This window comes from Salvelinus fontinalis, chromosome 10 (assembly GCF_029448725.1).
Source record: "Salvelinus fontinalis isolate EN_2023a chromosome 10, ASM2944872v1, whole genome shotgun sequence".
NCBI classification, from domain to species: Eukaryota; Metazoa; Chordata; class Actinopteri; order Salmoniformes; family Salmonidae; genus Salvelinus; species Salvelinus fontinalis.
The window spans coordinates 15,406,094-15,419,894 of record NC_074674.1 but is presented as its reverse complement, the minus strand read 5'-3'; the positions used below and the strand labels follow the sequence as shown (position 1 = coordinate 15,419,894).

General features: G+C 40.9%; 1 protein-coding gene across 3 annotated transcripts; it reads left to right on the top strand.

The window, feature by feature from the left end:
• Positions 1–2,737: 2,737 nt before the first annotated feature.
• On the top strand, positions 2,738–8,577 carry LOC129863684 (SEC14-like protein 3). Of its 3 annotated transcripts, none has more exons than XM_055935840.1 (3): positions 2,738–3,019; positions 7,440–7,659; positions 7,876–8,577. In XM_055935840.1, exons 1-3 carry the CDS (start codon positions 2,972–2,974, stop codon positions 8,004–8,006), a joined length of 399 nt encoding a protein of 132 aa, XP_055791815.1. In that variant the 5' UTR covers positions 2,738–2,971; the 3' UTR covers positions 8,007–8,577. The 3 variants fall into 3 exon arrangements, 2 of the variants coding, with proteins under 2 accessions (XP_055791815.1, XP_055791814.1); XR_008761005.1 differs by lacking the exon at positions 2,738–3,019 and adding an exon at positions 3,036–3,492; XM_055935839.1 differs by lacking the exon at positions 2,738–3,019 and adding an exon at positions 3,036–3,492 and having other exon boundaries at positions 7,493–7,659.
• The last annotated feature ends 5,224 nt before the right edge of the window (positions 8,578–13,801 follow it).

Sequence of the window (13,801 nt, the reverse complement as noted above, 5' to 3'; positions counted from 1 at the left end):
TGAGCTAGGGCACTAATGTTGGGGCGATTAGGCTTGGCTCGCAGTCTTTGTTCCAGTTCATCCCAAAGGTGTTAGATGGGGTTGAGGTCTCGGGAAGAAAACCATACAACAGTATTGCCTGATGATCTTCTGAACTCCCAATACCTTTCTAATACATTTCAGTCACATCAAACCAAACTGTCTTCAAAATGAAATACTGCCAAAAATACAGCCAGACGTGTTTCGGAGGAGGTATGGCTCTCAACCATTGCCTCTCCCGAGTCCGTACGGGAGTTGCAGCGATGGGACAAGACTGTACCTATCAATTGGATATCACGAAATTGGGGAGAAAAAGGGGTAAAAGAAACGAAACAAAAATACTGTCAGACAGATTTGTAATAGACCTTCGTAGACCAAATTAAGAAAGTAAACATTGCCTGTTGATTACATAACGTTTTTTTTTTTTACATGGTGTGGTCATAAAAACAAATAGGGTTGGGGGCCAAAAAAGTTTTGGAATACTGCTACTGCATCAAATGGTTGTTTTATGCAACAGAATCGTTTTTTAGAACACAATCTGTGTGTGTGGACTGAAAGTGGGCCTCTGAGAGATTTAACACTGACAGTAGATTTTCGATGGATTGGTGATAAAAACAACATTCCGTTCCATGATTAGTGTCTGTGTGTCTTTCGGGTAACAGGGAGAACCAATTTCCAGTTTCTTTAAAGAAAGGATTTAGTATTCTAGGCACCATGTATATTTGGAACCATGTAAATCTTGATGTCTGTTGCATGAGAGCAAAATGTGCCTTTGTATAAATTCTCTCATCTGTGATTTGTCATGAACATCCAGGAGGATGGACTTTGCTATAAAATGCTACGGGGTCTCGTTGACAAGCTCCATTACTGCACTAATTAAATGTTAAAGTTGACTTGTTTTGAAGAAATTTAAAAGTCTCTTCTTTTGATTACAATAATTCCAGGACCAACTTCTGGGTTAGGGGGATCACATCTAAAAAGCCCAAATACGGGACAAGAGAACGATTTTGCGGGTCATTTGCGGGGCAGGGCACGTCATAAAAAACAATCTGGGCATGTTAATGGATCACGTTCTAAAGGCGACATAGTACTGCTGTATGAAGCCTTGGTAAAACACCTTAAATTGTGGAATAGCGTAATATATGGTGCAATCCTGTAGTGATCCAGCAGATGGTAGTGAGTACCTCAGTTACCATGTGAGGTTAGTGTGTGATACGGCAGAAGATGACGTAATGGCTCCCAGCGTGGAGGCCAGCCACGTCCAGTGACATAATAAACAACCAGAAAGGATAAAACCAGTGCTTGACGGGATGAAAGAGGTGCAGGAGCTGTCTTTTTTCAAGTTGGTCCATGTTCACAGAAATTCCCAAATGACATTATGCTATAGAGACCTCTGGTTATTCACTGTGAAGGGTTCATACACATTTTGACAGATGGAATTTCATGACTTTTAACCAAATGTCCATTACCAATAATTGGTGGCGTTTCTATGTAGCCTACATGAAAAAGTCAGCATACAGTAAATGTAGTATTGACACTAGAAGGCTGCTGGTCTCTGATTCCATGTAGGCCTACTATCTCCTGCCATTGCGCCCTTGATCAAGGCACATAGACCTTCTACAAAGTAGAATAACTACACTGTATAAAACACATGTGGTCAACCATCTGGAGAGATACTGGGTGTGCAGGCCCTGAAACACACTGAGTCTGCTTATCAACAATGCAACCAAATACTTTTTTGTCTTTATACATTTATTCCCTCATTCAATGAATCAGGGATAAAAAGGTTACTTCAAAGCAAGGTAGCTAACTAAGACATGTTCATCTATAACCTTATGAGGCTAAAATAGTCATGTTTCAGGGGATATCTATGCACAGCATGGAAGCTATTTGTCAATTTGGCTATTCCTCTAACATGTATAACCTTGTCGTCGGAATTAGGTGGCTAGCCTACTGTTTAGTAGAGGGAAATCGCCGCTTTCAAATGATGGTGTCAGATGTATTTCTCAACAGTCAACGACATTAGTGCTAAATAACTAAATAGTTAACTAGCGAGAGAGCTTGTAGCATGGCAAGTTATGTTTTGAACTGGCTATATAGCTAGTCTATCATTATTTTGTAGGCTTCCAGCTGCAGAAATGACCCTCTCTCCTCAGGCAACAGCCCACTTGCACTGGAACACAAGCAGATGCACAGCACACACACAGAGACGCGCTGAAGGGTAGGCCTAATTCTGATCATGGCTGATTTGTAGCTTTTTCAGTGATTGATAATATATTTAAAAAGGAAAACACAATATTAAAATTTCATGACTTTTCCAGAATTTTCATGACTGTAACCCTCATGAGGCAATTTGGACCAGCGCATCTTGCGTATACCGTCTGGGGCATTCTCAATCTGCGCATTCGCAAACTCTAACAGTCTACAGCATAACGGGATTCACAGACTAGCAGCAAATAAACTTGAACATAGCGGAATCAGGATATGAATGCCCACTCTCCATTGCTATTCAATGCCGATCCTTCCTTCATTACACTTTGATCAACATTTTTGCAGGGGTGTACACAGAAATCCATTAGTGGATAGGCCTTCTGAGGAGTATTTTTTAAAGAATTATGTATTTTTTTTTTTTTTTGATCAATCTGATTGGGTGGCCCTGTGTCCACCCAGGCCCACCCATGCCTACGCCCCTGCCTTTTGTGTTGAATCCGGGCTTGTGATATCCCACTTTGTTTTATAGAGGAGCCTGTATGCAGTTTTACCTGCCTCTCCACTAATTAGCCTACTATATTATATAGCTAGATATCACAAGATTATTCGTGTTTTCCTGTCATCACACTATACCCATTTAGAAACAGAGACAATGAATTGATAAAAGCATTATTGACAGTAAAATATTGGAGATCTTTCTTTAAAAACGTTCAAAAAGAAAAATCACTCATTCATTTGCGTTATGGCAGCATTTCCCAGACCTGGTCCTGGGAAACCCAAGTGGTGCACGGTAAGTTTTTTCCCTTAGTACTACACAGCTGTTTCAAATAATCAAAGCTTGATGATGAGTCCTATGTGCATTTCTGTGCACACAACATCGAATTCATTCTAATGGATTCTGCATGTTCCTTGAATAGCGCAAAAGAGTTTTGGGGTACACTGCTTTTTGATTTCTAGCCTCACAAGGATTCAAATATTTGAGGAGGAACAGGAAAACATGCAGCTGGAGAGAGCCGTTCTCGTGCTGAAAAGCCTATCAGACAAAATAATTTGAGAGATGCCGTGGATCTAATTGATTTAATTGACATCTGGCTGAGATCTGACGGATGCGCCCTATGACAAGATGGAGAACAGTGCGAAATCGATGCCCCAACAAAACAATGCAACAACTGAATTTGCAGAGGAGAGCGCGCGCAAGAGGGAAAGGTTTCATGACGAGGGAACAGAGGACGAGTCAATTCAGGAAAGCAGAAGACACTTAAGGTTGATGTATACTATTACATAATTCATGTTTTTATGGGTCAGTTTGAGAATCGATTTACCGACTTTAGAGAAATGGCACGAGTATTCTCTGTGCTCAACCCAAAGCGCCCTGGTGCATAAAATAATATGATTGAGCTCGCATATTTCTACTCAGAAGACGCAGTCCTACCATTTCTCATTGCCAACGATAGGCACCGAGCATATCCAAATCTGACCAGTCTCCATAGAATCTACAAAACCATTCCCATCAGCAGTGCCAGTGCCGGGCTAAATTCCAGCCTCCTGAAGCTCATCAAGAGCTACTTGCGTGCATTCATGATTGATGCTAGACTATTCAAACTCACTTTGCTTTGTATTGAGCGGGACATAGACGTTGACAAAGTGGTTGGCAGGCTTGCCAACATGAAGGAGAAGAGGATAACGTTTTAAAACGGAACTTTGATTTGTACATACAGTTGAAGTCGGAAGTTTACATACAATAAGGTTGGAATCATTAAAACTCGTTTTTCAACCACTCCACACATTTCTTGTTAGCAAACTATAGTTTTGGCAAGTCGGTTAGGACATCTACTTTGTGCATGACACAAGTAATTTTTCCAACAATTGTTTACAGACAGATTATTTTACTTATAATTCACTGTATCACAATTCCAGTGGGTCAGAAGATTACATACACTAAGTTGAATGTACTTTGGTGCGAAAAGAACAAATCAATCCCAGAACAACAGCAAAGGACCTTGTGAAGATGCTGGAAGAAACAGGTACAAAAGTATCTATATCCACAGTAAAACGAGTCCTATATCGTCAAAACAGGTACAAAAGTATCTATATCCACAGTAAAACGAGTCCTATATCGTCATAACCTGAAAGGCCGCTCAGCAAGGAAGAAGCCACTGCTCAAAACCGCCATAAAAAAGCCAGACTACGGTTTGCAACTGCACATGGGAACAAAGGTCGTACTTTTTGGAGAAATGTCCTCTGGTCTGAGGAAACAACAATAGAACTGTTTGGCCATTATGACCATCGTTATGTTTGGAGGAAAAAGGGGGAGGCTTGCAAGCCGAAGAACCTCATCCCAACCGTGAAGCACGTGGGTGGCAGCATCATGTTGTGGGGGGTGCTTTGCTGCAGAAGGGACTGGTGCAATTCACAAAATAGATGGCATCATGAGGAAATGGGTCTTCCAAATGAACAATGAGTCCAAGCATACTTCCAAAGTTGTGGCAAAATGGCTTAAGGACAACAAAGTCAAGGTATTAGAGTGGCCATCACAAATCCCTGACCTCAATCCCATTGAAAATTTGTGAGCAGAACTGAAAAACCGTGTGCAAGCAAGGAGGCCTACAAACCTGACTCAGTTACACCAGCTCTGTCAGGAGGAATGGACCAAAATTCACCCCTTATTGTTTGAAGCTTGTGGAAGGCTACCCGAAACATTTGACACAAGTTAAGCAATTCAAAGGCAATGCTACCAAATACTAATTGAGTGTATGTAAACGTCTGAACCACTAGGAAAGTGATGAAAGAAATAAAAACTGAAATAAATAATTCTCTCTACTATCAATCAAATGTATTTATAAAGCCCTTCTTACATCAGCTGATGTCACAAAGTGCTGTACAGAAACCCAGCCTAAAACCCCAAACAGCAAGCACTGCAGGTGTAGAAGCACAGTGGCTAGGAAAAACTCACTAGAAAGGCCAGAACCAAGGAAGAAACCTAGAGAGGAACCAGGCTATGAGGGCTGGCCAGTCCTCTTCTGGCTGTGCCGGGTGGAGATTATAACAGAACATGGTCAAAATGTTCAAATGTTCATAGATGACCAGCAGGGTCAAATAATAATAATCACAGTGGTTGTCGAGGGTGCAACAGGTCAGCGCCTCAGGAGTAAATGTCAGTTGGCTTTTCATAGCCGATCATTTAGAGTATCTAAACTGCTCCTGCTGTCTCTAGAGAGTTGAAAACAGCAGGTCTGGGACAGGTAGCACGTCCGGTGAACAGGTCAGGGTTCCATAGCTGCAGGCAAAACAGTTGAAACTGGAGCAGCAGCACGGCCAGGTGGACTGGGGACAGCAAGGAGTCATCAGGCCAGGTAGTCCTGAGGCATGGTCCTAGGGCTCAGGTCCTCTGAGAGAGAGAAAGAAAGAAAGAGAGAAAAAGAGAGAGAGAATTAGAGAGCATACTTAAATTCACACAGGACACCGGATAAGATAGGAGAAATACTCCAGATATAACAGACTGACCCTATCCCCCCGACACATAAACTACTGCAGCATAAATACTGTAGGCTGAGACAGGAGGGGTCAGGAGACACTGTGGCCCCGTCTGACGATACCCCCGGACAGGGCCAAACAGGCAGGATATAACCCCACCCACTTTGCCAAAGCACAGCCCCCACACCACTAGAGGGATACCTTCAACCACCAACTTACCATCCTGAGACAAGGCCGAGTATAGCCCATGAAGATTTCCGCCCCGGCACAACCCAAAGGGGGGCGCCAACCCGGACAGGAAGATCACGTCAGTGACTCAACCCACTCAAGTGACGCACCCCTCATAGGGACGGCATGGAAGAGCACCAGTAAGCCAGTGACTCAGCCCCTGTAATAGGGTTAGAGGCAGAGAATCCCAGTGGAGAGAAGGGAGCCGGCCAGGCAGAGACTATTATTCTGACATTTGAGATTCTTAAAATAAAGTGGCGATCCTAACTGACCTAAGACAGGGAATTTTTATTAGGATTAAACGTCTGGAATTGTGAAAAACTGAGTTGAAATGTATTTGGCTAAGGTGTATGTAAACTTTCGACTTCAACTGTACTTTCCAACCCTGGCTGTAATTTTGACTTTTAAGCGGAAATACACATAAGGTGAAACAACACCACTGTTCACCACAGCGCCTTTGTTATTGCTTTTGTTTTGTTGATGAAACGGAGGAGTGGAGCATCCGGCAGCATGTAAAAAAAAAAATCTGCGGTACATTTTCTGGTGTCCCATCGTACGTGTGTAAAAGGTTGCGTCAATCAAATCTGGTATCAGGATAAAATGTGATTCAGAGTCACCGAATATACTTTAATTATATTTATTTAACACAAAGTGAGAAATGGTAAATGCAATTTTCGTATATACGGGTTCACTGTATCGCCACGCAGGGTAAAGCAGAGAACTGACTGAAATAGTACAGACATCTTCTTTTATACTGTGACAGAGGTAGTTCCAACTTTAGAGTTGGCCTGTCAAAGTAGAGGCTTAGCGTGGTTTAAACTTGCTAGCCTATCGGTGGTCCAAGCCTCACAGCACTCAGGATTCAGATGTCCGGAATGGTGTTTGTGAAGATTGAGCTGAGTTGTCGGCTTCTACACATTCCTCAGTTCCTGTTTTCTTGTTATTCAGCATTTTTCCTACACATTCCTCAGTTCCTGTTGTCTTGTTATTCAGCATTTTTCCTACACATTCCTCAGTTCCTGTTTTCTTGTTATTCAGCATTTTTCCTACACATTCCTCAACCATGTGGTTTGCACAGTCGACACCCTAGATTAACAACAGCTTTTCTGCAGTCACTCTATGTTTTGTGATTAACATGTCCTATTTCTATAAGGCATATATTTTTGTTAAAAAGAGAACAAAACCATCCTTCACAGGTGCAATGATGTCCAAGGGAAGACAACGGTGTTTGAAGTAACTTCTTTGTTTTTGTAATATCTCAAAAGGTCGTGGCAGTTTCACCAAGTACGGATCCCGACCCAAAAAATGACATATTGTAACTTTAAGTCTGACCGAACACTCTAGAGCTACCCCTGACCCCTAACCCTGGATTGGGTGTTTTCCATATTGATTTTGCCTACCAAGTGATGATTTCAGATCAGTGCAGATGGAGGGGAGAAGAAGCCACTTTACAAACTCCCCCCTCCGTTCTTCTCCATCTTCCTTCCTCCCTCCGTTTATCTCCCCAGCTTTTTCCCAATGTCTCCCCTCTCCCTCCCTTTCCTCCTCCCTCTCCTTCTAGGTTTGCCAGTGATGGGGCAGTCATTTGCTTTGGGGTGTTCATGCGGACCCAGGAAGGGGGCGTGCATCAGAAGGTGGGGGATATGCTGCAGGTGCTGCCTAGTGAACGCTACAACGCACACATGGTCCCAGAGGACCGCTCCCTCACCTGCCCCGAGCCTGGAACCTGTGAGTACACGCACACACACATACACACACACACACAGATACACGTTAAGATACATACACACAAAGATACACACACACACACATGATTCACAGATACACATGTACATACAAACACACATACACTCCAGCACATACAAATAACACATACTCTCATACATACAAAGATACAGCTGAACAGATACACAGGACTAATTCTGTATTGTGTCCTGTGTGTAGACATGCTGCATTTTGACAACACCTACAGCTTACTGCAGTTTAAAAACATCAGCTACACTGTGGATGTTGTACTGCCAGACGGACATGTCCAGAGTCCTAGGAGTAACAGAGGGGATGAACGGCTGGAGTAACACACACACACACACACACACACACACACACACACACACACACACACACACACACACACACACGAATATGAGATCTGGATAGTGAAGATAGCAATGTACAGTATACAGTGCTGTTTAAACACCACTGTTCTCAGTTATGTGCATTGATATGACAAGTAACCCACAGTTATAACTTTTCTGATTTTCTGTTGACACAAATAATCATTCGTATAAGCATTTCATACAAGAGTCAGAATTGATTTGAGTTAGGACTATATGGCTTTGTTTTATTGGAGCCTATTGTGTGAATGTAATATCATTTATTTTCACCGAAAAGTACTTTCCAGTGTCTGTAGTGACTTCTGTGTATTTTAGGCTTCATTAGACCAATGTAAAAATACAAATTGTACAAATAGGCATATAAAGGAATGATTATGAAGTGGGAGATAAATATCCTCGCTATCGTTTTGTGTTTTCACTGTTGATAACTCTCTTTAACTGTTTAATTAACATTTTCATTGATGGCAGCTGATGGACAGGCTCGATATCTTCATAGGTTGTTTAAGCATGAATAAAGATTATTCTTACCTAATGTTAAGATGCACTTATTGTCAATGGATAAAAACAAATGGAAGATTTTTAATATAGCAGTAATTATAGAAAGGCTATATATGTCATAATTGTAAAGTATTTATTCTCAAAATGCGAGTTGAGTCCTGAAAATCAGGAATTTCAGATGGTCCGAAATCTGAATTTTGTACATATACTAATTTTGTATTATCTCGACTTTTAAATGTTCCTGTATTATGTTATTTTTTAAAGAATAAATCATAATTTGAAAAGGCATTCAAGTCTCTGCAATGAAGCTCATCCTCGACTCCACCCAACAATTCCAGGAACGCTGCACAATCAGGGATATCCCGTTTTTGTTCACTAGATGGCGATGTGAGATAAAAACCACAGTCATGGATTGGATTTCTACAGTATGACGAGAAAAAGCGCTATTATTACGTAACTAGGTCACAGCAAAGTCAGAGGATAAAAAAAAAAATCACAGATCAAAAGATAATTAAATCACATCTAAGCCTCCCTCAATATTAAACGGTGACATTTAAAACTTATGCACACAAATTGAATGACCTAAAGCATTTAATATGAGATTTGATTATTTCAATCTATTAGCCTACATTTTGACATGATCTAGCCTATGCTAGGCTATATTAAAGACTGTTTAAAATACATATGGAGCGGAGACTGAAACACGTTTTGTTGTTGTCCACCCTCTGTTGGATCCCTCAGCTCAAATGCCATGTACAAAACACCTGGGAATTCCGAACTCAGAAATATCAAAATTCAGTGCATTCAAAACAATTTGCAACTCAGGGATAAAAAATATCTCTGACTGGAAAAATAGTTTTGAACAGTCACCCAACACGGAATTCCAAGTCGGAAACTCCTGCATCTTTCTAGAACTCGACTTTTAGAACTGAAGATCACTGACGTTATGATTTGACCTAGTGTTTTTCCGAGTTCCCAGTTTTCTTGAACGCACCAAAAGTAACATCCAGTGACCTAGAGGCTTTGGGATATAATGCCACGTTCAAACAACTGCGAACTCAGAAAAACACGAGGTCAAATCATGATATCAGAGATCTTTAGGTTAGAAAGTCAAAGCTCTGGAAAGAGGCCTGAGTTCCCGAGTTGGAATTTCGAGTAGGATGACCGTTCAAAACTATTTTTCCCCAGTTCCCAGTTGTTTTGAACGCAATGAAGTCGGACATTTCCAAGTTCCGAGTTCCCAGTTGTTTTGAATACGGCATAAACCCTTATTGCGCGGTCGGACACATTGCCACACTCCAAAAGAAGCAGTCTTCCATAGGAATGAGTGGAATTCTACAGTATTTCAATAAAAAACTTCAAGGACTAAATTACATATATTTAAGAATTTGTTTGTTGTAGTGGGGACAGTAAGAGCAAAAAATAATAAGGAAACTTTAAAGACATTTATATATATATATATATATATATATATATATATATATATATATATATATATATATATCATATTTTTATATATCTACATCAAATCAAACTTTATTTGCCACATGCGCCGAATACAACAAGTGTAGACTTTACCGTGAAATGCTTACTTACAAGCACTTAACCAACAGTGCAGTTCAAGAAGAAGAAAATATTTACCAAGCAGGCTAAAATAAAGAGTAATCAAAAAGTAGCACAATAAGAATAACAATAACGAGGCTATATACAGGGGGCACCGGTACCGAGTAATATTATATATATATATATATATATGTGTGTGTGTGTGTGTGTGTATATAAACTTATTATGTTTATCTCACATAATATCATTTACAAGTATGCATTCAAGTGTCTGTAATAGAATAAACGTGGCAAAAACAAATGTAGACATTAATAAATGCCTTTCTATAGTTTCCTAAATGGTTTTTACAACGGTGGGGGAGTACCAAGATGGAGGCGCCGGTGGCTTCAAAACAGCACTCCCTGGGTAATAATCTAGGGTATATATAAATCATTGGTTACATCACTGACAGCGACCGCAGCTGTCTCAGTGACACGAATGACCATCGACTATCCATCTGCAACCCCACTTGGCACAGACGTCACAGCATTATCCAGATCTGCCTTCGGTTGTGCTGAGTTCAATCTGAAAACAACTTTTAGCTACTGTATTGTTGAAACATATTGAACTGAGAGCAAAACTGTGTTTCCCACATTGACATTGATGACCTTTTACAAATTCAACCAAATAGTCACGTTGAGGCATTTAAGTTAACTAATTAAGTAAGCCTAAACTGAAATAACAATTAACAAACAATACGTTGATTCAGACCTTTTTTTATCAAGAGCCTCTGGTTTCTCAAGGGGCTTCCTTCCCTTTGCATCCCATCAGAGGAGGCTGGTGGGAGGAGCTCTAGGAGGTCATGCTCATTGTAATGGCTGGAATAAAATGAACTGAACAATGTCAAACACATCCATCATATGGATGGTTGAAATGGAAATCCTTCTGACCAACAGTTTCACCCACCTGCTTCCAGAGATTCCTGCTCCTTTATCCTTTACCCTGTCTCCTGAGGGTCCAGCTCAGGGGCACTACCACAGACCCGCACCCATGGGCTTCCTCTCACATCACGCCTCACAGCCCCTGGCTCGGGCTTCTATGGATGATGGGGGTCCTCCATCACCCATCTCCCGTCAGTTCTCAAGGAGGCACAGAAAATCCGGACGTCCACGGCCACTCACCTTCCTCCAGCCGTCATCATTGGTAGCTCCATGGTGAGTCACATCTCGGTTGCTGGAGCAAAAACCCTGTCCTAGAGGAAGGATATCACAGGATATTTTCCGTCCATCCTACATCAACAGCCAAGGGCTGCTGCTGTCGTAGTGCACGTGGGATCAAATGATATCAAAAGGGTAAATCAGTGCTAATGAAACAGGATTGTATTGAGCTGATCAACACCCTGAAAGGCTCTGAAAAGCAGCTGATTATCTCTGGCCCCAAGGTTCAGCAGGCTCTTAGCACTTCACATCCGGCTTAAAGACTACTGCCACTCTGTTGGCATAACTTCTATTGACAATTTCGACACTTTTTGGAAACAAAAAATGCTATACAGAGATGATGGACTCCACCGAAACCATCTAGGAGCCTGGAGCCTCTCTTCACGCTTCAAGGCCGCTTTAAGATATTGACTCAGAGACAGACCTAGCCCCGCTCAGGTGTTACCCACAAAACCAAGATTCCTCAGTGTGAAAATGTTGCCAAAATCCCGCTCAGGTAATCACATCCATAAATCAGCATTGTCATCAAACTGCAGGCCCGCAACAGGTAAACCTCATTGACTCTTGTTTTAACCCACGTCCTCGCTACCTACTGATCATAGCATGCTTGTATTAGAGACTCCACCTGATCTGAGAACTGCTGCTGCGGTTTTAGATTTGTTCATGTATTTGTTTTAGATTTGTTCATGTAAATTCCCGAAGTTTGATTTCAATTATGGATTTCATTAAAATTCGGACTCCTCAGACCAACGTGGACATTCTGGTCATTTCTGAAACTTGGTTGAATAATTCTGTGCTGGCCTGTGATGTGTCTCTGTCTGGTTATAATGTTTGCAGATTGTACAGGATTGGCAGAGGTAGGGGTATTGCCATATTTACAATTTAAATGTGTGCTACCTCTGTCCCTATGCAGTTTGATTGTCTCATTCTTAATGTGGGCCTTGGTCATAATAATCAGCTGACACTAGTAGGAGGAGTGTAATCGTACTCCCTCGGCTCCCTCGTTTGCACTTAACAGTTTATCTGAATTTTTATGGTAAATCTGAACTATTAATTATGGGTAATTTCAATATTGATTGGAGGATGTCAGTGTCAAATACCCTGAAAGATATTTGCTCTGAGCTAAACCTGTCTCAGCTGATAACTGGATGCTACATGGAAATATACTTTGATTGATCTTAGATAAATATGTTGCTAGTTGGGGTTTCCCGCTGGATTTGAGTGACCATTGCCCAATTGTCTGTGTCAGAGATGTGAAAATGCATTAACCTAAGCCTCGTGTCATCACTAAGAGGAACTTTAAAAACTTTAGTGAACAAACTTTTTTACATGATCTTTATTTTATTGACCTTGATTACATCTCAGCTATCCCTGAACCTGATTTAGCTTTAAGCTTTTTTGCAAATGTCTTCAATACTGTTGTATATACATCATCTCATATGTATATACTGTACTCGATACCATCTACTGCATCTTGCCTATGCCGTTCTGTACCATCACTCATTCATATATCTTTATTTACATATTCTTTATCCCTTTACACTTGTGTGTATAAGGTAGTAGTTGTGGAATTGTTAGGTTAGGTTACTCGTTGGTTATTACTGCATTGTCGGAACTAGAAGCACAAGAATTTCGCTACACTCGGATTAACATCTGCTAACCATGTGTATGTGACAAATAAAAATGGATTCGATTTGATTTGAATCATGCCCCCTCCAAATGCCCCCTTTCGTGGTTAGAGCATTGGGCCAGTGACCGAAAGGTTGCTAGATCGAATCCCCGAGCCGACAAGGTAAAAACATGTCGTTCTGCCCCTGAACAAGGCAGTTAACCCACTGTTCCTAGGCCGTCATTGTAAATAAGAATTTGTTCTTAACTGACTTGAATCCAGCGAGTACTTCTGCATACAAATACATAGGTATTTGGATTGACAATGATTTATCGTTTAAAAAAACATACAAATGAGCTTGTTAAGAAACGAAGATTTAAAGTGGGCTTTTTTCACAGGAACAGGTCTTGTCTCTCGGCTCTAGTCAGCAAGAAGCAGATTTTGCAGTCAACCTTTCTACCTGTTCTTGATTAAGGTGATACTATTACGCATCATGATGCTCTTTTTGTTCACAAAGCCCTGCTCCACAAGTATATGACTTCACTATAAAGATTTAAAATGACAAGTTATCAAATCCGTTCACAGGTAGTTAACTCGGGAGACTCCTTGGTGGCCTTGAGGTTTTCTGCTCCATATATTTTGAATAATTTCAACAACAAAAAACAGTACACAGTACAGCCTTAGAGTCCCTGGTGCAGTTTAGAGAGTGGACAGAATAATTTTATAATGAAGAATGTGTTTGCTTTAGTTGATCGTGTTTTGTGTATATTTATGTTTGTCTGTGCAATTTGTGTCATGCTGTATTTGACTTGTTTTATATTGTATTTCATTTTTTTTTGTTCTATGAAATTCTATAAGCAGGGCTCTCTTTAAAAAGAGACACTGGTGAA